The following is a 23,025-nucleotide window of genomic DNA, read 5'->3' as shown; positions in this document are numbered from 1 at the left end:
AGTGGTGAAAGGTTACCATTTCGACAAAAGAGACCCTCCCAATGGAGGATGGCTTCTCTTTATTATTTATAGCGACTCTGAATAATGAGAAGAAATTATCATCATCTTCAGTTAGATATCTGTTACCATTAATTTCTTTCCAGCATTTGCACTGGCAGGGGAAGTCAGATTGGTGGCAGGAGGTTTTCACCTGAGTCTTCCTTGCCTGTGTGAATCACATCCTAGTTTTTATCACTTTTGAAAGCAGCTTGCTTACTCCCAATTGTTCTCGCTGGGGAAGGATCGCTGGTGAGGCTGGCTGACGCCCTGCGGCACCCCAGGAGGGAGCAGGGGGTTTCTTTGTGTACTTAGGAAGTGCCTGTTCCTCGCAGGTGGCCGCTCCACGGGCCCAGGGCTCTGCCGAGGAATCACCTGAGCGCGATGGGAGACTGGGAGCCGCAGCGGCCCCGTGTCCCAGGCAGTGCCAGCGACTGCGTGTGTGTCGGGGTGCCGAGAGGTAAGAGCCAATGTAGTTTTCTCACTCTCTGGTTCTGTTACTTTGGGTTTGTTTTCAAAACAGATGTGTTTGCATCCATGCATAAAACAGGACAAGCCGCTCTGGCAGCCAGGGCGGTGTTGGTACCAACGCCGCGGGAAGCGTTTGACGAGCAGAAGTAACGCTGAGCTCAGGAGCGGTGTGCGCGTGGCAGCGGGAGGGTCTGTGCTGCTGCTGTAATCCCGCGGCGAGGCCGTTACCCGTGGGGGCTGTGCGAGCACCTGCGTTTCCTGAGATTTGCTGGAGCCCTCGCAGGGGCCCAGGAACTTCTCACTTGGAAGGAAAAGGAAAGGCCCTTGCTGTAATCTCCAAGTATTGTTAGTTCTTGCCATTGTTTTCACTCCCACTTCCCCCTCCAAAAGAAAAAAGTTTAGAATACTAGAGTGGATCAGTGAAGGGAGCAATCGTTTGGTTTTAGGCTGAGAACTTTTTATTTAAACTAAACTAGTTAAAGCATTTTTTTTCTCTGCAAGCAAAAAAAGGCTGTAGTTTTTTATACCTTAACTAGAACTAATGTAATTGCTGGTGAGGCAGCTTCTGAACTGGTGCAGTTACAGCTCCAGTCTGTGCCGGTGAACTGGTTACAGCTCTGAGTTTTGTGCGTGTGCCAGTTTTCAAAGCTAACAGTTGAGGAGCAGCTCCGTGAGCCGCTGTGGCAGCTCCCTGCCGCATTCTCTGCCTCAGCCGCAGGAGCCCCTGCAGCCATCTGACTGCAACGTGCCTGCGCTCAGCACAGCCCCGGCGCCATCAGCACTGAGCTTGGTACTGGCTGTAAGTTCCCTTTGCTGCCTCATCTTTTGTAGTTTTAACAGAAATAAGCGTTGCGCTAGGTCCTGCAGCCCTGCTGGGTAAGGGCGGTGGTTATTGACTGGGGCGCTGTTCGTACCGGTTTAGCCAGCCGTCAGCCCCACTGCCTGCGCACCCCCAGTTACACGCAGCGGGTGCACCGCTGTGTCAGACTGGCACGGGCTGTCACTCCAGTCCAGTCTCTACGCAGTTCATTTTTACATCTAAAGCAGCTTGAAATGCAATTCAGGAGAGGGCACTCCCGGAACTACGCAGCAAGCTCTGAACTCAGCCCCTAGCATAGCTGTGATTGATGGCAGGTCTGCTTTCTAAAATGAAAGTTCTAGTTTGAATTAAATGAGCAAAAATGATGGGGGAGGAGACTACCAACAACGCATAGCTAGAAGTTGCCTTTACTTTAGCTCACAGAAAAAGCGAAGCCATTAAAAACAGGACACCACTTAATCCGAAATGTTGTGTATGGGCCAGTTTCTCCAGGCCGTGGCTTTTGTGTAAAATTACTGCCTGCTGCTAATTAGAAAGATCCTGCCGTAGGAAAAAAAAATATGACTGTATTTTTCCTTTTACGATGTAGAAAATAGCACGCACTGTTAAGTTACTGACCTGAAAGATAGCAATGCTGCTGGTCCTGTTTCATGTAGTCCCCAAAATGTTGATGTAGGGATGACTTTTTCCTAAAAGGAAACCAGCTCCCTTCAGCGAGCAGACGGAGAGGCGTGTGAGGCTTGTTGTAGTTGGCCTCCCTCCCAAAAGCTCTTAAAGCATGTATTTAGGCTTCTTTCCACGGGTATTTAGAGGGATGGTTGTCAGATGTGTTAAACTAATCATTCCTGATGTGTTCCCATGGAATCTCCCACACCCCAAAATAGCCATTCACTTCAACACCGCACACGCGTGTCACGCCCACTGTGTCTTGCAAACCATTTCAGCACTTCTAATGCAACTGTAACTGGGATCTCATCTTTTTTTTTTTTTTTTTTTTTTAGGGATTCCTTTTTAATTTTGGAGACACCTCTGCTGCATTCAGTGCTGAAATTCCTCTGCAGCTCTTGCCTGGTTCACCCAGCTCTCTCAAGATCAGGTAATGAGATCAGTTGTTAAGGATGAACCATCTCCAGGCAGATGAGCGAGCTGTTGAAACGCCGCTCCCGCGACACACAAGCGCGTGGCCGGCTGCCGCTGAAATACAGCTGTCCTCCTGCCCGAACGATGCCTGTTCTCTAGAGAAAACTTGGAGAAGGGACAAGACAAAGTGAAGGTAAGCGAAGGCTTTGGTCTTTTCATAAACAAACAGTACAGAAATGCCCAACCTGCTGATATTTTCCAAAACAGTAACTGTTCGGGAGCTGCCACTGCCCAGCTGCCCCCGCCCTGTCTGGAGTGCAGTACTGGGCAAACTGGGACCGCTGCCAGCAAGCACTCAGCAGCCAGAGCTGTCCTCCTAAAGCCGGGGCTCTTTCTGCCCAGCTGCTGTGGCAGCAGCAGGCTCTTTGTGGCAGTTGTACAGGCTATTTCTTGACAAGTGCCTGAACCTGCAGGGGGAAAAAAACCCAACAGACCAGGCCATGGCACCCCTTCCGTGGGGTGCCGCTCCTGAAGGAGATGGGTTTCCCCGGAAGGAAAACACGACACGAGCAGTCGTTTGTTTCTGCGTTCGGCTCATGAAGTACGGAAACCAGCTTCCTCTGCTACCAGCCACCACAGAAGAGCATGCACACACCTGTGATTTAAGAGCACTTTATTGTTCTTTAAGGCTACTTTTAAGTACAAAAAAAAAAAAAAAAAAAAAAAGATGGCCTGCCAACCCTTTTTTTTTTCCAGGCGAAACAAGGCCACGGGAGAATGGTATATTACAGATTTACAAACACAGAGAGACTTTCCAACCGAACTGTAGCCAACCCGGCTCTGTGCAGAAACCTCACGGCGGTGGTGACGGTGGGTGCAGTTTAGTTTCCTTCCGCCTCCCCCCACCCTTTGGCTTCCGTGACATTACTGTGTCGAATCGCGGGTGCACTGGACGTAGCACATTAAATCTTTATTGCCCTCAAATCCATTTACCTATCTCAGATAAGTAAATGTAACCTTGTAAAACAGCTATTATTGAAAATATTAGCTTTAAAAACATTATCTTATTTGTTTTTACAAAGAAATATAGGAGTCACATTTTCCACAGAGTCCAGCTACAGCATTAGTATTTACTGTTACAACGCTCAGTAGCCTGTAGCGATAACGAACGAGTGGCTATTAACGCTAATGCAGTGTTCTCATAGAATAACTGTGTTCCTGCACTTTTACTGTATTACAGACAAATCTACAACAAAAAAAAGATCAACTTTTTTCTCCAAACAAAAAAATGAATGATTACAATAAAGGAAAGGGAAAAATTAAATAGCTACATATCATTAACAAATTAATTGTTCCTCAAAAAATACCTACAAATTTCTCTGTACATTCTTTACGCACAGCGTAACGATGGTCTTAAAGTTACCTATATAAAAAAGTGTTCTTTTGACAATCCTCCTACAGAGAGTAGGGTACTGAATGCCAAAGCAAGGAAGCGTTGACTACCCAGTAAGATGGTAGTGAAATGTGTAAAATGGGGCTTAGGTGTGGTTTTTTTTTTTTAATTTTTTTTTTTAAAGAAAATTGAGCAGCCACCTTCTCAACCAGAGTAAGAGCCAATCTCCCGATCTCTTTCTACCCTGCACCTTTTCCAAATTAAATAGCTTAACTTTAAAAAAACCCATAAAATAAAAGCCACAATGGACCCAATACTGTAACACAGTCCATAATACATCACGTGTAGGTCATCTTCCAACTAGTTCTACCTTTCTACACTGAACCAGTCACTTCAGGTAACCCAGTATAAAAAACAAGCCCTAGTTGCAACTGTACTGGGAAGATGGAATGTACGGGGGAGAGTTACACTTAACAAGAAGAAGAGAAGCTCTTAGCACTAGCACAGCTGTGGTTCTATGCCTGCCTCTACTGCCTAATGGCTAGTTAGTAGCTACCGATACAGCAAATGATAATAAATGCAGTAATACCTGTATAAAGGCTTCTAACGGAGGAATGTACGCTGCAGCGCGGCACAGGTTTACGAGGGGGCTTACAAAAACTAAAGGGCGTATGTCACAAACTGTAACAACCTGTTGTCCAGCCAAGATACGTAAGGGGAGCAGTCTCTGCAGCTGGTCAGGGGTGGATTACGCAGACTTCGTTAGGAAGCACGCTCTGTTAAGCAGATGATTACTCGTCACGCGCAAAGCCATAGCATCCTGTACCACGCAGCGTGAATCTCTAAACTGCGTCGCTTGCGGCCTGTCCTGAGGCTGTCCTCGTTTGCTGGCTGCTACTAAAGTGAATATCAAATACAAATATCATAGAGTACAACTGTACCAGCAGTAAGTATATCTAGGATTGTTACTGACAAAAATAAACTAATTCTGAAGAAAAGCTAATAAGTATTATGATTCTTACTGTCTATACATTAATAGATACCAGCTATTTTTCATAAAACATGCATCGTTAAGCACTATTGAACCCTCCAACCTCAGCTCTACTCTAACAAACTGCAGTGTTTAGGAAAAATGCCCGTGTTCTGTAAATTATGCAGTCCAGTTGCAAGCACTAAGCACCTGAAATCTAAAGAGAGAAAGACCTATAACCTGTATGAGACTTCCCCTTCCAAAGCTGTTTTGCTTTAAGAAAAATCAAACTGATAGAAATGTCATCCTTAAACCCTTTTTTCAGCAGTTTGCCCTCAAAATATTAGCATCTTCCAGAAAGTTGCTATGCAACTTCAGTCCTCCTCCAATAGTGCAAATCATACATGACAGTTCTTTTCAAGTATATACATACAACATTACTTCACAGAGGGAAAAAAAAAAAAAAAAAAAAGGCAATGTAAGCAAACCAGACAAATTCTAGTCTCAAGAAGCTAATAAAAGCAAAAAGCATTTGGGTCAACCAACTACGTGTCATGGCTTTTGTGGGTTAGCGTGCATTTTTTTTTTTTTTTAAGGGGCAGCAGATTTGCATCAGAGGTTTCTTTGGTAATTGAGGCAGGAAAAAAAGGATGCTACATCGTATGAATCTTTATGAAATAGTTCCTGCTATCGTCTTTAAGGGCACCCTTTTACAAATAACAAGTGAGTACACAAAAATATGTGTTGAAAACTAACCTCCCCTCCCCCAACACTATTGTAAGCACTGTTCAAAGCTCAGTCAAACCATGCAAATTCACAAACGGCACGGTCCTCTCCTCATGAGACCACCGAGGGCGAGTGATTGTGATTGACCATGTGAGAGGAAGGGGAAGACTGGCCCCGCCGTGAAGCAGACTCGGGGCTGCTGGAGACTCCGTCCTTCGCAGCTTTGATCTGAAGCCATGTATCCCCAAGTGCTTTGGCAAAGTGGTCATCCACCGACCCTGTGATGGACACGGAGTTTGCCACGGGCTCAGGCTCCTTGTAGTTCTTGCCAAGGCTTCGGCGGAAGTGCTCTTCCACCACCGGGTCACAGGCAGTGGTGGCTGGTGGGGGAAAGGAGGCAGAAAAGCGTTATTATTTCAGGGCAGAATCCTGGAACCAAGTATGGGATTCAGAACCCGCGTTGTCTCCAATTTTCCTGTCATCTCAGCAAAAAGTAAGACTTCTTTACATCACTATAGAACTGGTAATGAATGGGGTGGGGAAGAAGATGGAAGGAGTTAAAATGAAAAGAAAAAAAAGAAAAGAAAAGAAGTAATAAACGGAGTTAAACATTTCTGCATTTCTGACCCGCACCAGGTAAGCATTTCAGTGTATAATTACGGCTCCCCCTCAGGCGAGTAGCAGCCACAGCTCTGATTCTGTGGAAACCCCCTCCCAAACAATCACACAGAACTTGTATTTAGGCTTAGACAGAATTAAAGATGGAAGCAGTTCTTTAAAATCAGCCCCCGAGCCTGCTGATCCCAGTCCGATGTGAGGAGCCCCATTCCAAATTACAGCGTGCCAAAAGCAGATTTCAGGGTTTCACCTTACCTGACACACCTGTGCTAGGAGCCAGCCCGAAAACTAAAGGAATCGTGACCTCTGCATGAGGTACTACAAGCACTGAAATGGTAAAATGCTATTACAAGAGGAGCCAAGAACCTTAAAAATCAGGTTTTGAAGGACAATAGTAAAAATTCCTCAGACTAGAGAGAGTTGCAGTTTCGCAATTTAGAAACAACATCTGCGTGTCTGGAGATTTATCTTTCAAAAACACGTGAAACTGTCGGGAGCCATGCCACTGTCCTTCATGCTACAGAAAGGCTTGGTTGGTCCTAAAATAAAGCTGAGCGTCATACACAAAGACCTCTTCCAGTGAGAAGAGGCAAGTATCTTCTGAAGACGCTTACTGCTATTCCAGAGCCCGCGTCGATACAGCTGGGGTCTCAGCGAAGGGCTCTCCTTCGACAAGGAACAGCGGTTTCTACAGAACGGCTAACATCGCAGATCCCTAAATACTGATTTCTCTAAGAGTGTAATGTCCTCCAGGGTCTCGCTTCAGCTTCTAATTCCAGCTTTCAACAATACACTGCTGTTTTTAAAAAACACTCATAGTAATAATTATAAAAACACCCTGCTATGGCCGTTCAGGTTCCTACCTACGTCAGCCCGGTGCCGTTACACTGACACATTCTGGTGGATGAAGCCTCGCTGCCCTGACCTTTCGGAAACGCCGTGTGTTAAAGCCGTGCATCAGCAGGTGTATGACTTGACATGAAAGGGCTGTGTTGGCCCCTGGCTGCACAGTGAAAGAGAGCAAAGAGAAACACTCCCCAGCAGGTACTGCGGGAAAAGCTTTCCTGAAAAGTACGAATTGCACAGAAGGTGGAAAGCTAAAGCTCCCTGCTTGGGTTGCTATAGCAACTGCCCTCCAAAGCTCTCTGCGTTATCCATGCAGAGAAAGACGTAGGGTGCGTGCTTTGGAAGAGTATTCGTATCTGCAGGAGAAGATTTCTGTGTGCCTGCAGCTGGATCATAAAGGTCTACTGACTACTAAAAGATGGGAAACTACAGCTCCTAAAATAAGAGCGTGGCGGGATCTGCTGGCCCTCTCTGCTGTTTGTCAGCTGGACTAAAATAAACATCATGGCTTATTTGGCTGTCTGGGGTGTTTGTTTTTGTAAAGCAGTTTTTCAAAACAAGAGAAAATAACACCTCTCCCCCTAATTTTGAAATGGTGCTTTCTCCAGGACTGATGCTGGAAAGGCTGCAGAGAGGATCATGCTAGCATGCCTCTGGGCAGACAGGATGCAGCGAGGCGCCCATTTCGCCTGTTACTCCTGTTAATACATCTGTGCCTACACAGTTAAGGTGAGGAAGAGGATTTTGTTCTCCCCTCGTTCTAATCAGGCAGTTAAGAGAAGTAACTTACTGCTTGAGGGTCTTCTGTAGGCAGATACTGCTGACCCGCAGCCGCTGTGAGCAATGGGGCAGTGGGAGAGGTTACAGTTCCGGTTGTTCGCAGAAGCACAGGTGATTACGGATGGACGGTTCTACCAGGGAAGAAAAGAGAGCGCTGTAACTCACCGAGGCAACCGGCCAAAGCCGTATGAGCAGCATTCATTGCATAATCACTCGAGATGTACAAACCCTGAACTGATCCCAGCAGCGAAACAGCCCAGAAGCTGTCCGATTCAGTAACGCATGTTAAACCCCAAAATATTCAGCTATTGTTTCTTTGTCTGATTCAAAAAAAACCCAAACCACACTGCATTTCCATCATGGTTCTTAGTTATTTAAGTGGCAAGCAGCCATATAGGAAAAGGGCAATATAACAGCAAATCATTAAAAGCTTTAAAGTGATTTTACAGCAACAGTTTCAACTGCAGAGCCATTACATGTGCAGCACTGAACGTTAACTCGTTCAACACTTGTTTCATTCTGCGTCCACACATCCTTGTGATTCCAGGACTCAGAAGGGCTCTACAAACTTTACAGCTATTTGTCGCCTTAATCAAGTTTTAATGGCATCATTTTTCATTCAGAAGTTAAGTTTTCCTAGCCTAATTCCGTATTCCATACGTCAGCCACAAAACTGTGAGCCTGTAAGACGTAAAATCTGAAGAGCCTTGACCGCAATTACTTCCTGTTGTAATTAATCTAGCTTTCTAGCACTACTTATTAAACATCATCCTTTTTCATTCTCAACGCATGCAAATTCCCCAAAATGTCTATTCCACAACATATACTTTGCGCAAAGCGTAAACATAAAATATTCTTCTTACAGCGGTTTAGCATGTCAGCATAACACTGAAACAGGGCCTGAGCAAAAGCAACGTCCCAGTTTCTCCAGGTGGCTGAAGGGCAATTCATGTTGGGTACTGGAATATTTTTGCTTTGCGTCTCCGGTATATTTTATGACGCAAGGAGTCCACTCAATGCAAGTTCATGTTAAGTGCCCAAAAGACTCACACAGTTGAGGTCATTAACAGTTGTAGTTCCTTGTCCATTTACCAACCTGTGCTGCAAACCCACAAACCCAGCTGCTTTACCTACCACCGCACAAAGTCAACGGCAAAGGAAAGAGTTTTCGTTGTTCTGTGGTACTTCAGTCTAGACAGGGGAACAGCAAGACGGAAGTGAAAGAGATGAGCTTTCAAGAAGAGGTTTCACACTTATCTGTCTAGATGCGATGGGAATGATGCTATTTACATCTTTCTTCCTTTTTTTACTTTGCAGTCAAGAAAAAAAAAGTGAACTACTTGATTTTTCTACAAGTAGTTCACAGGTGGAAGTGTTTGTTTTCTTTACAGGGGTCGAGACTTTGTGCATCTATGAAGCAGTTTTTGAGACGTGTATATATGCCCATCTCATCAGGAGAGCATTTCAGACATGCAAGAGGTGGGAAGTGGAGAGGGAGGCAGGTAAGAAAAGAGCTTGTCTCAAGAACGCACGTACCAAGCCCACAAGGGACGCGAGAGGCGGGATAAGGCAGCTCTCAGAACGCCCTGTGTGTGCAGCTCTGCTGAGCAGGCTGTACGTATTTATATGAAAATACTGAGATCAGCTGAGAGCTCAGTAACAGTGACTACGGCTGAATAACCCTGTGCTGCCTAAAATAAGAAGCTATTTTCCCCACTTCTTTATTAGAAACAGAGTAAGATGAAATCCCATTCAACGTGTTAAAATTAAACAAACAAACAAACAAACAAACAAACCAAATCAAAACAACAAATCATCAAACTGGGGTTTCTTATTTGCAATACTTTTTTCTTTGTACGATTTCTGCTCTGTGCTCTTAGCAAGGTCTTACCTCAACATCCTATTTTCCCAAGAAAATAGATTGTAATCTAGCTCCAGATGTCCAAGATAACAAAAGAGAGAGGAATCTGGTAATGGGTAACAGGAACGGGCCCAAGTCAAACACACCGAAATAGCCGAGTGTCAGCGGCGTTCGCTGCCAGGCTGAGACGCAGCGGTAATGCTATCAAAGGGCACCAGTGTCGTCACTGGAAGCCTGTCCCTTCCTCCTCTGTCATCACCGAACGCCGAGAGCAAAGAGGAGCCGTTCTGCACAGAACAATAACTCTGCAATCTGCCTGCCAAGTGATGCAAGGTATCTGCAACACCAGTGCAAAGCCAGGCGCTTTGGCATGGCAAAACGCAGAAGGCTGGTGTACACAGCCAACCACCACGAAGATCCATGCGGCAAATGTACATGGCTCCGGTGAAAAGCAGCTTTCAGAAATCGCCTATGAAAAATCCCAGCCTCTGAAAGATCATCCGCTTAAAATGTCTGCCCTTCGCAGGGCATCACATGGGGGAGGAAGGAAGGAAGGATGGACGGAAGGGCGGGCTTGGGTCTTCCTTGGGTCTGGCAGTTTAATTTCTCAACACTACAGCTCGTCACAATGCAATCATCTTGTCTCTCCACCGGAGAGAGGATAAAAGCCAGTCTGACATATAAGAAAACCGCTGTTGTATAAACTGCACAGAGATGGCTCATCTTTAGCAGCTCTGAAGGAAAACAAATACAATATACAGGACAGCAAGCCAAAAACCAAACAGCAAGTCAAAAATAAACCAAAAATCCCCAACCAAATCCTACTCCAGCGTATGGAAATAAACTATAAAATAATCAAAAGTCACTACTTTGCTTTAGGAAGTGTCATTGTGAAACAGGGATAGAACATCGCTCTACACAACACAACGAATGCTTCTGGCTGGCTAAAACAGCTAAGGTCATTCCAGCTTCTTTCACCTGGAAAATTCAGTGCAAAATTCTCCTTTGTGCCCTTTCTGTCTTGCACCACTTCCTCCGCAGCCCTGGCAGGGGAGAGCCGGGGGAAGAGGGGAGGGAAGCACACACTGATTGCCACGAGGAGTACAGCTGAACTCCCTCTTTGCCTGTGAGCTGCACCAGTTACTGCCCAGCAGGTACTGGGGCCTCGCTCTAACACACAGCAACCCAGACTTTGCACTCCCAATGAAAACACGGGCGCTCACAAGCTTAGCAAAGCCTCAGAAGAAGCAGGAAGGCTAAGGAATCTGTGACAGGTCCATTTAAACATGGGAACTGATCCCATTTAACACAACGAGGTGTGACATTCATTGGGCATTTTTAAAATGCATTTTGCCTGCAGAACAGCATGGCCGACCCATCCTAACTCACAGTGCGTTCTGCTCACAGCTGTGAAGTCCTTACTGTGGCTACAGCAAGGACTCCTGCAACCACCCAGAGCTTCTTGTCAACCCAGAAGCCGGTACCTGCTGCCGCTCCACAGAAGTCAGCGTAGGTGTGATGCCGACTGTTCGGGTTGCATCCATGCTGTTTTTGGTCAGTGCGAGAGGTTGATCCATGGTCAAGCTGGGGATTGAGGCATACATGTGGTTGGCATGAAGGCTCATCGTCGGGGCGGCAGCCCTCTCTATCGGGCTGCGACTCCTCTCTCTGTGCTCCTTCCGATAATCTCCATTGGCAGTCTTGTTTCTAATACAGGAAAGAGAGGAAAAAAAAGGCAAAGGACTTAGTATTGTTACAAGCTCCAGCGAGACATGCAACACTAAACCCCTTGAAGAAAGGTGAGGCAACACATTTTCTTTGGTTGTGAGGAGGGGTACAAATCCTGCAGTGCAGTATCCCTGCTCTACCCAGCCACCTCCCTGCAAAGATAAGCCAATGATTTACATTTACAAGCTCTGGCAACCAACTTTTTTTTTTTTCCAGCCTAGAATTTCTTCAGGTCCTTATCTAAATGCACCAAGTTAAAGTAAAAACCAATCACGTTTTGTTAAACTCAGACACCTCCTCATTTAACACACCAGTAATCCCACTTTGTGTCCTAACACTGCAATATTCTCTAATGGGCTGAAGCCCGAGAAAAGTTTCTTTTACTCAAAAGACATGGGTTGGTACCAGCAAAATGCAGTGAGTTGAGACAGGAAGCACACTTTTCAGAGCAGAAAATGAGGGAAAAGCAAACTACACCGCACTTACCTCAGAATCATTTAACTACAACTGCTCTTTAAAAGAGTAACTTCAAACTAGTAAGAACAGTAAATCTCAGTGGGTGTACTCACACAGCCCATCCTTCACCGCAGTTAAAATGCTGCTGATTGGGTACTGAAGTAGGAGCTATTGCAGTTTGCATACAGCAATGTAACGGTCATTAAATGCAAAGCAGTGAACCAAGGGATGGGTCCTTCACCGCTGCTGGTGGAGGCAGCCGCCCGTCACGGCTCAGCCGGGTCAGCAGGGTACGATGGGCAGCCGGGAACGTACCAGCGTGGCAAGAGCTGGCACGCTGCAGTACCTCGTGCCTCAGCGCGGAACACCATCCTTCACGGGAAAGAGGTGAGGAAAAAGCTGGCTCTATGGAAAATACATTCTGTCTGCAGAAGATTCTTGAAGTAACAGTGAAGTGTCCTGTATGTCCTGTGTACACGTGGGTAAAATCCATTCAGGAAGGGGTTTCCCCCCACTTTTTCAGTCCACCATAGCAAATCAATACACAGGAGCAATCTTTAAAAATGCTCTGATGAATGTTGGGCAGAGACAGAAAAGGAACAGAAAAATGTTTTCTGTAATACCAAAAAGTAAGATGAACAGATAGTATTCAATATTGAAATAAGTTATAACTCCAAGATCCTACTGTCTATTTCAATGTCTGAGAAAGTCTCAAAAAGGAATGCTAACAGCTGAGGGGGGAAAAAAAGCCCTGCCAACAGAGGAAAATAAGGAACCTCGAAGCTTATTAACAAAAACGCTACAGAAAAACGTTGTAGGGTTATATAAATGAAATAATTACTTACATTTATCTAATAGTTACTTGTTGCTTTATGTCAGTTAAAACCACCCAATAATGTTACTGTGTCTTGAAGTTGATTTCTCCGTGTCATCTAAAATCCCAACAGCACTGGTGTCCCCACTGATCCCCCAACACCGCACCACTGCCCTCACACACACACGTACATCGTTTCAGCACGGCGGGTTCACCCAGCGCCCCTAACCCGGTGCGTGGCCATGCAGCCACGCCGGTAGCCTTGGGGAGAGCCTAAAGGCCCAGTACGCGGTGCAGTGCGGGGCTGCCCTGCCGAACCCTGCCCGGGGAGCCAAGGGCGGTCGCTGTGTTGCCTGGCGTTTGTGGAAGTGCCTTCTGAGCCCATGTGAACCCTTAGGCTGGACAGCATCCTGTGGCAATGGATTCCACAGTTTAAACTACAGGCTTTGTTAAGTACCATTTCCTTACAGGCTCTTTTTGTTTCTTTTTAACCTAAAATCTAATGGCTTGCTCTGCTATTGCCCTAGTTCTCGTATTAGGAGAGATGGAAAGCCATTGCTCCCTGCTTATCATCCTCGCGTCACTCCTCAGTTCATCACTCTGTCCAACCATCTTTTTTCTCCAGGGCACTACTTTCTTCCAATAAAAACTGTTCTCATGCCTTTGTCACCTCTGTGGCCCCTCTCATGTAAGAGCTGGAAAAGCTTTCTTGAGGTGAGGGTCCAAATCTTTGCTAGATTCAGGAACAGGACCTTTGCAGAACCCCTCCCAAAGTTTCAGTGCCATTCTTCAGCCTGCTGGAGAGTCACTGCGTTGTACGGACATCTGCCACTGCTGCCTGAACCAACACTCAGCTCATTGATCACGGGACAGGTTAGGGTTAATACGGTACCAGGCAACCAGAGCCTGCAGAACCTCAGGACACGGTTTATCCTCTGTGCCAAATTCCCCTGACAGGCTGAGGTGGGAACGGCCAACAGAGTAACAATGCGATTTGTAGCCGTTCGGACCTCCCCACCCATCGCCTACGCCTTTTAACCCATTACAAATTAGTAGCTGCAGATTAGCAGAATCAACCATAAAATCTAACCTTTAAGGACTCACAGCTGGTGCTCAAGATGTTCTCTGAAAATCATGTGTTTCCTGAGCCCTTTGTAGGCCAGATGTAGTCCCAGTAACGCAGCGCGCAGCCCACCCGGAAGCACACTCTCACAGTGCTGCCTTTCAATGTTTGCCAGCCCTGGTACCGTTTCAGTTCACAACGGCTCTGCAGCATCGGCATTCAGCAGACAGTCGTTGGGATTGCATTGCTCTGAGCTAATAACCGATGCACACGCGTGGCTTCCCGGCGCTCGCCGGACTGTATTTACAGTACAGTAGCTGCATCTTGAATTACAGTTCTGAAACAGCCACTGAGAACAACAAACTCATCCTTCCCCAGCCCTTCGGGAGCAAGGACGGGACTTCAGTGTGCCTCAGCGGACTGTTTGCGCCCCTGGGCACCAGCCGTCAGACACCCCGGGCAGTAACATGTGCAACGACACTGCCGAGATCACTGTTCATGCGGTACAGGCGCTGCTGCGTGCGATGGCTCGCGCTTGCTGCAGTGCAGGACCTTCCGCGGCTGCAAGCCAAAATCTTACTTCTCAATAAATATTATCTGGTCTACTACAATGTAAGTAACCATTTGGAGGCTGCAAAAGCACACACAGCTCCGGCAGATTCCTGCTTTTCACTGCTTCAAAGGGAAAAAAAAAAAAACAAAACCCTGTTCAGAATGATTATATTTCGTTTTAATAAGCACAAGCTGAGTTCCAAAGGAAAAACTTTGTTTCCTCCACCAAAAATGCTTGTGAAATTAAACAAAAAATAGAGCTACACGAGTTGTTTGAGCTTTTTTCTTAGAACTGACATTTCAACAACTTAGTGCTGCATTTACTGGGGGGTGGGGCTCTCAAGTGACCAGCGACGAACAAACCTACTGAAATTCCCAAGGAAAAGAAGTTTTCCATTTTACACAAAAGCACCTATTTCATATTTAACTCACTCTCATTATAAACAAAAAGTAAGAGCCCTATATCCTGGTGAACTGGTAGTTTTGTAGCAAAAAAAAAAAAAAAACCCCACAAAAACTCCCTCAAAACGTTTTTGCAAAGATTTTTTTGGAAGAAGAGAGCAAGAAACTGGGGAAAGGGATGAGTCTGACGCCAGGAAGCAGAGCACAGTGGGCAGACCTTCCCTAAAGATCCCTAAAATTACGGAGTTATCTCAGTAATCTCGGCAGACCACGCCCTAGCCCTTTCTGTAATTCCCTCTTCCTAAATTAGAGCAACTCCTCTTCCGGGCAGGGAACAGTTTATACTCCACTCCTCAAAAATCCTCCCCGAATTCATCTCCCTTCAACTATACAGTCTAAGCAAAACACCAAAAATGCCCGAAAGCTCCTACTTCCACATCAGGTATTATTTTTTCTGGAAGTTTTACAGCACCGTGTAGAACAGTAACACGATAGCTCTGCCCCTGTGAAAATACACCAGCACTTCTGAGTCCCTCCTATTTAAATATAAATAGCAAATCCTACAGACATCTGACTCCTCTTGTAAAACCATTGTGCGCAAAATTATTTATAGGGTATTCATCAAGTTCATATTTTGAAATAATTCTAGTTTAAAATTTAACTTTAAAAATAATTTTCTATTAGAAACGGAAAGTTTGTTGCAATTATTATTGAGAGAAGCCATTCTTGTTTTGATATCAGAGGCTTTGTCTGAAGGGGAATCAAAATTGCATGTGTTTGAAGATAACTATTTCACTGAAGTGAATTAGCTTAAAAATCCCCCCACACTGAACACGTACAGAGACGCACCTCTTAGTTCACGCACAAGGGCAGAAAGTTACCAAGAAGGGCTTATGCCCGTGTTTGAATAATAATTTAAAAATCTGTACTACAAATAGATCCAGCTGTCCAAACAGCTTTACCATCCCCCGGCTGCACTCTGACTCCCTGTGTAACTGCACCCCGTCCTCAGCGGCCAGCATGCCAGTGCATCTCCACTGCCTTACAAACTGCCAGCAATTAATGTCGGTTATTAATTAATTAACACCAGGCAGGGCAACGCTGTTACATCAGCCATAGCCACCACCCTTACCTCCCTTCTAGCGGAGGTACTCAAGCTAGCTGCAGGTTTATTTTAGCAGAATTACACGATTCCAGCCACAGATGCCTATCCCCAGCAGCTGACAAGCAGACCTTGTTTTCCGTGTCCTCCCCGGGCACGCCAGCCAGGCCCCAGCCCTCACCCACATCGTGTGCTCGGAGGGGTGTCACACCAAACCACGCACATCCTGACTCCTCGCCCACAGCCCGCTTCAGCCTGCTTCTCAGCAACGCCTGGTAATGGAAAGCAAGGTTTCAGGCCTCCTAAGAACCAGCTGAAAGGCAGCTGCAATGCAGTGTTGTTAGTTTTTGGTGGTTGTTGTACAACCTTGCAGTGCGGCTGTTCTGTTCACTGGCACGGCGTGGCGGTAACTCGCACTCATCTTACAGAACAGGCTAGCTCTGCCAGCTGCTTCAGGAAAAGGGGAAAAAAAAAAAAAAAAAAAGAGGCCCAGCAAAGGGGACAGTTTTGCTTGCGCTCACTTCCAGCCTGCAGATCCTTCAGGAACAGATGCCAAAAGTATTACTGTACCTCCGAGTGAGGAAATCACAGGCGTTTCACACTCCCTCTGGCAGGAACGGAGCTCTAACCCGAAATGGTTGTGCTGCAGGAGCGTGTTTTGTTCAGAAAGAACCAGTATCCGCTTACAGGGCTTTTTGATTACCATGTAAGATGCTTTTCTTTAGACAGACACAATGCATAATATTGCTGAAGAGTGAACTTTGTGTAACCTAATTCAAATATGATTTTAGGATTTTCAGCATCTTTATAATATTAATTTTCTAACATCTTGGACTGTATTTATTCACAAACTTAAGTCTGAAAGAGGACAGCTACTTTTATTTAAGACTTCTTAAGGATTTATAATCCACTGATATAAAATATCTTCTCCACAGGATGGGGATCATTTCCTGCAAGAGTATCTCCTTGCATACATTAACTCTGTTACTGCGAGGCAGGAAAACAGGAATTTAAAGGGAAATTTCAAAATACAGTGACATATATCCAGAGGGAAAAATCCTAAGTTTCACTTACTCAGAATTTTTTAGGCAATCCAAATTCACTAAAAAAAAAAACAAAAAAAAACCCAAACAAAACCTGAAAACACTAGCAGTTTGCTCTTTGATTGTCAGCCAATTATCTGAAGTATTCACAACATGACAAAATTCTCCAACCAGCCCAATACGCTCTTCAAACCGCATCTACTTGGAATGGCTGCCACCTAAACACAGACCCCTTTGCCATCCCATCTCATTAGCTTTATGCCTCCCTGTTTCCCTAAGTAACCTTTTCCTTTTACGGCTTAGTATTCCAACCCCAAGAGCTTTCAGGTTGGGAACTTGAAAGAACCACTTCCGCCACAGAACCTGGTTTCCCGAGAAAGACAAAGAGCGTGCCCCCTTTCTGCCATGCCGTTATCAGGATGTTATTCGTACAGTGTATTCCCCCTGCAGGAAATCTTTTGGACAAATGGAAGATGGCGTTCAGACCAATGCACAGACAAAGCTGACGACCGATCTCCCACGACCGCCGTTCTGGAAGCGGCGCGGCAGCCACGCCCCTTGCTCCGGCCCTGGAGGCCTCCAGACCGGCAGTTGATAGCCAGCTGGCCACGGAGCGGCTCTGGAACCCGGGCTGTAGCTGGCAGATCCTCCATTTCTTCCCCCATTCCAGTGTGGTAGCAAGGAAAGGAGCAGCTGGACAAGTCTTCACTTTCTGCCTCAGGCTAGAAACAACTCAGCAAAGGCACCCAGGATTTTTTTAAGCAGGGCCTCAAAGCTTCTCCAGCCACCAGTAATTAAATTTAACTCTTCCCAGAGAAGAGCTCTTGATCTTTTGAGTTTTTCATCTTGAGCATCAGGCCCAGCATCAGAAGTACACATGCACCAACCGTACCTGTTCTTCCCTGCTCTCTCCACTCCTCTCTAATCAGAATTCTGCAGTTCCTTCCCTTAAGAAAACTCAGTTAATGAATTTTTTTTTTCAGCTTAGTGCTACAGCCAATGGAAGGACCTTTGAGACGAGAAGGCAAAATAAAACCATTGAAAACATACCAGCAAGAAACAGAATAATCTTACATATAAACAAACACAGCTCGGACTTTCTATATTTATCCTCACCGAAAGGAGATTTCCAGAGATAAGATCTTGGACCAGACAGCTAGTTGCAAATGCAGTCAACCAGGAGAACAGATTTCACAGTGGAAGAAATAAATTAATAATAAGCTGTGAAACACATAAAGGAGTGTCCCATTACTGCCTGCCTGCACTAAGCAAAAATACTCCGAAGGCTTAATACTCACAAGTATGAAAGAATGCAGAGAACCGCATGATGTCAGACCTTAGTCAAAAGCCAAACCCACAAAACTGAAACCTAAATCTAAGGTACAGTAAAATCAGTTAACACTATCTCAGATCCTACTTATTTTTCTCACAGGAATTTTTTAAAAATGTTTGGCCATCTTTGCTCCAACACTCAGGATTGTTTTAAAGGTAGCACTGCTTGCTTTACAAAGGCAATCACTCATTCCACCCATAAGTAAAACTCTGGCATTTATTAAATGAAAAAATTACGTCACTGCTGGAACACATGCATCCATATACAATCCAGAAATGATGACAGTTACCTTACTGCAGTAGCCACAGACTGCAGGTCACCTGTAAAAATCAAAACCTGTAATTCAAAAAAAATTACCCCAGAACTTCTGCTTACCCACTGGTTTCTCTGCTCTGCACTTCTACTGCCTGCTCACTCAACTCCACATCTCCTACATTCAGGCTCTCATTTTGTGTGGTACACCTGACGGCTCATTTTAAAGTACTGTATTTTTTTTAAGAGGTTTTATGTGAGGCCATACCTGAGATGTAAAAAACAAAACTTTAACATATAATAAATATATGGAAAAATTCTGAAATGGTAAGCGATGTTGTTCATTCTGCTGAGGTAACTGTAAACATGAATTAGCTTGTTGCACTATGATTTCTGGAGCGTACATCCTAGTTTCGTTTAACAGTATCTAGGTGGAAACCAACAGCCAAGCACAACTCTCACCAGCTCTGACTTAATTTCCAAGGATTGAGGACAAAAACTGTTCAGCCTCCTGCCAATCACACTGCTAAAGAGGAGAGAGACTCTGCTCCTCTAACCCGCAATGCGGCATCGCTGCTTCCCTGCGGCGGAACAGCACGCTGCTTGGAAAGGAGACAGCAGAAGGAACTGCAACACTCGGCCACATCAACGCACACCAGAAACTCCATCCTACGGCTGCCAGTCAGGGCCCTGACCTGAGGTTTCATTTCTGGCCCAAAAGCCAACAGAAGGCACGCAGTACCTGGGTGCCTGAAGGCACAATGATCTCATTCTGAGAGAGTCCAACGAAGCCGGTGAAAGGGAGCGGGGCCTGCCAACGCTCACATCTGGAGAGCGAGCCAGGCTACTGCATACGCTGGGACGAACAGAACATGATCGAGAAAGGCTGGAAGGGAAACTAAACGTATCCGTGCAGAAGTCTGAGCTGTTTCAAGTCCATGAGGGCTTTGCATTGTTTGGAGGGGAAAAACATCCAGAGAAGCAAACGATAAAAAATTACATTAAAGGGACACTCCGAACTTTCCCTAAAATTTTGAACAAGCAGGAAGGAAAATCTGACAGTATAAGGAAAGAGCAAAGAGGCTTCCAGGAAAACAGCGAGAAGGTCAGAGGGATTACTGGAAAGATTCAGAGGCAGCTATAAAATGATGAATTTGTACCCAACTGCGATGCCCACCACTGTCTGCCTCTGGCAGACATTTCCTCTCCTAGCAGTTCACGTGCTGGGTCACGTGCAGCTGTGATAATTCAGCCATGTTAGCATGCTTTTGAAGTCAAACTTGGCAGATGCAACAAATCCTTCATACTGAGTCACTGGAAAATACTGTAAAAACTATTTATGATCACATAGAGAAAACCAGGGGCCAACATCAGGAGAAAGCTTGCACATAAAATAGACACAGTAGTGGGCCATGTCCTAGCGCAGAAAGATCAGCCACATACACGTGTGCTCAATACTGCCAGGGTACGTCCCTCTGTTCTGCGGGCTCTGGGAAACTTGGTCAGGTTGAAACTCAGTGGTGAAACTGTGCAGGAGGAAATAAAAATAGAGGAAATAAAAAATGGCAGTTACAATTTTTTACAGTATTTTCTGGGTTGTTCCTTACAGTATTTTCTACTTTTTTTTTAATTTGGAAAAAAATACTTTCATTCATCACTCAATGCCTGCCAAAGAACTATTTTTGTAAAAGTAGGTACCAGCTTAAGTCAATCTGTGAACCCCGAATTCTCAAAAGTTGATGGGATTTTATTTAGTTCAGTCACCTAAAAAGTGACTCAGGTAGGATCTTATGGGAGAGCAGCAGAATTAATAATTTTCTTCAAATAGATGATGTGGGAAGTAAAAGATCTCAACAACATGAGAACAGCAAGTTTATTTAGTGAGAGCTTTAACAACACAAGCCAGTCTCTGAAAAGGTCACAGTGCTGGAGTTAACCACGCCAGACTGTCAAAAGGTGGGATTCCAGAGCTTGCTTTCCCAACTCCGATGGTTCTTACGAGAAAGAAGGAAAAGGGCCTGGATCATTAAAGCATACAAATGATGGTCTTTGTCCCTCAGATACAGAATACAACACTAGCTGATGTGAGGCAGGAAAAGCTGAGAAAAGACATTAATACACTTTCAGGCTGAAATTTCAAAAATTCTTAAAAAAACCTCCCAAGCTTTAGACCTTCAGACTGAGAACACTGTTCAAATAACTGGTTATAAGAATGAGATTTTTTTCATGGGCTGTTTTATAAAAGGAATAAATATTTCCTTACAAGTTTATTGAAACTGTTCATAATTGCTAATAAAATCTGAATTACTGAAACCTCTAGAAGCACAATAAACACAACAGCTTCATTATATTTTGCACAACTATTCGCACCAACATAGCAAAACAATTCCTTTGAAAAGCCGATAACCCACCCAGCCACGGCAGTAGCAGTCAAGCGTCTGGAAGGGCACTTGTGCAGTTAAGGCACCCAAGGTAACCATCAAATTCTACCACCAACGGCATCCTCTCACAGAAACTTGTGGTTTAAGGGAGATTTTGGTTAGGAAAGCAAATCACAAATAAAAATGTTTGGGGTTTTTATTTCCTCCCCTTTTAAAAGACTGATTAGTGAACACTAGAAGTTACTGATTAAAAATGTGACAAAAAGATTGATGAAGCATCACTCCTTACTGTTCAGCTAGCAGGCCGCCAGCCACGTCCATACAACTCAAACACACACTCTACAAACAACTTTGGCAGACAAGGACTTTAGAGGCTGGACTTGGACAGGAACCTGTGAGTCGACCTTAACTTGACTGCGATGTGCGACTCCTCCGTCCTTCGCAGTACGCGCTCATCTGCGCCACGTTAGAGACTACACGCAGTGTACCGAGCCTTCTCCCCATATGTTTTGGGAAGTTTTTCTCATGGCTTACCAAACTCATCCCACCCCCTCTTTCTGTCTGACCAGGCATTCGCACTGGGGCAGTGCCCTGACAGGAGCGAGATCCCCTTCCCACGCTGACCAAAGCCGGCACCTATACTGCACTGTCTGTCTTCGCGTTCCATGGTGTTTTAGGGATAGTACATACAGTGTGAATGGGAGAGCTGGCTGCCCAACAGGGCGCTCGGGGGAAGGTGAAGATGGCCATGGCTGGTTAGAAAGAGCCAGAGGAACACTTTTCACCTCTCAACACTGAGAAATAACGCCCCGTGTTCAGAGTCAGCGCTCAGCCATTCCACAGGAATGAGTTAAAGCCAGCCCGCGTGTTTCTGTAGCACATTGCAGCATGAGAGAAAATGAAAGGAGACGGTCCAGTCCAGCGCTTTCAGTCTGGGGAGAAAAATTTACTTATTCAACTTGAAATTAATGTAACGTTTTATTCCAAATCTTGCCCGTATAGAGTCATTGTCTATAGCAACCGTGTCCATAACATTCTAACTCTCAAGAGCGCAACTTTCTAGTAAATGGTACATCTGTCAAACTGCAGGAAACATCTGGGAAAAGGGTTAAATAAAAAGCAGTGAGATTAAACCTTTGTTTCCATACGGTTAGGATATACATCTAGACTACATTTGGAAATGTTACTGGTTCTTTTCTTGCCTGGCTCTCAGGCTTTTGGATTGGCGTTGAATTTCACCCTGCTGTACGTATGTATGATAATTTACGCAATGTAAAATTTCCCTTCAATGAAAATGACGACTGGCCCCTCGGGCAACAAGCCAGCCCCGGGTCTGAAGGGGCTGGCGTTCCGTTCCTGAGCGCGCGGGCCCCCTCGCCATCTCCCATCAGTGGGGCGATTCCCAGTGTCTGTGCTGGCGCCGCTGCACAACCGTGACACAGCTCTGGGCTTCACAAGGCAGGCCGGAGCCTTCAAGTCCTAGGGAAGGTTTTTGCTCCTTTACAACAGGAGGAAAATGAAAGTGGAAAACATTACACCCAAGCAGAATTCTGGAGCTAGCTAACAAAACCTTTCTGTTTGCAAGTGGAGACACCGGAGCCAACACTGCCTGACGTCCCAAGTACTTAAACACATACCCCAATTTTGACAGATCTGGTCTTCCTGAGAAGCACTGACAAGCTATCAACCAACTTTTAGCCCTGAAACGGCTCCTAAGAAGCTTTTCACGTGTGCTTGGCTACACCGCCCTGAACTGAAAGGGACTTGAGTACTCTGAAATTCCTCCTTGGATAAGAACTTCTGCAAAACTCACTGTTAAATATTAACTCAGATACATTAGGCTCCTTCAAGTCTGTCTCTGATGGTTCAATTTAAAGGACATTTGTTGGAAAAAGTTTAAGAATAATTTTGTGTGGTGCGTGATCTCCATTAATAAATAAGAAAACATATCTGGTTCATTTGGTCCATCCTTCAAGCAATGCATACAGGAAAAGAACAAAAAAAAATTAGAAAAAGCAGTTTGAAACCCACTCTGTAACCCTTTGTCCACTGAGATCAACAAGAGGCACACTGTAACAGTACAGAGGATTGCAGCTTCAGCAGGATTGCTTTGAAAACACCAGGTTATCCTAAAATACTTCAAAGGCACACTCGTGCCAAGAGAAGCCAGCGAAGACGCCTGCAAGCAAATGAGACACACTTTGGGTGTTCCGAGTTGCGCACACTGGGTGTTATTTTTTTTTTTTCAATTCCAATTTGTCACAATAAAATGACAGTGTAAACATATTTCTTAATACC

The 23,025-nt window shown here is 45.2% G+C and overlaps 1 protein-coding gene across 4 annotated transcripts in view; it reads right to left on the bottom strand.

The window, feature by feature from the left end:
* Nucleotides 1-3,065: 3,065 nt before the first annotated feature.
* The window catches only part of VGLL4 (vestigial like family member 4), an 86,644-nt gene continuing 66,684 nt past the window's right edge, over nucleotides 3,066-23,025 (bottom strand). For all 4 annotated transcript variants that reach the window (XM_086755620.1, XM_086755621.1, XM_086755623.1 and 1 more), the window contains 3 exons: nucleotides 11,086-11,308; nucleotides 7,751-7,871; nucleotides 3,066-5,876 (listed from right to left, as the gene is read on the bottom strand). In XM_086755620.1, coding sequence (XP_086611746.1) covers nucleotides 5,608-5,876; nucleotides 7,751-7,871; nucleotides 11,086-11,308 — 613 coding nt within the window. In that variant the 3' untranslated portion in view covers nucleotides 3,066-5,607. The remainder of the gene's footprint in view (nucleotides 5,877-7,750; nucleotides 7,872-11,085; nucleotides 11,309-23,025) is intronic.

This window comes from Chlamydotis macqueenii, chromosome 10 (assembly GCF_036417535.1).
Source record: "Chlamydotis macqueenii isolate bChlMac1 chromosome 10, bChlMac1.mat, whole genome shotgun sequence".
In the NCBI taxonomy this organism is placed as follows: domain Eukaryota; kingdom Metazoa; phylum Chordata; class Aves; order Otidiformes; family Otididae; genus Chlamydotis; species Chlamydotis macqueenii.
Note: the sequence above shows the minus strand (reverse complement) of the source record. Positions and strands in the feature narration are given on the sequence as shown.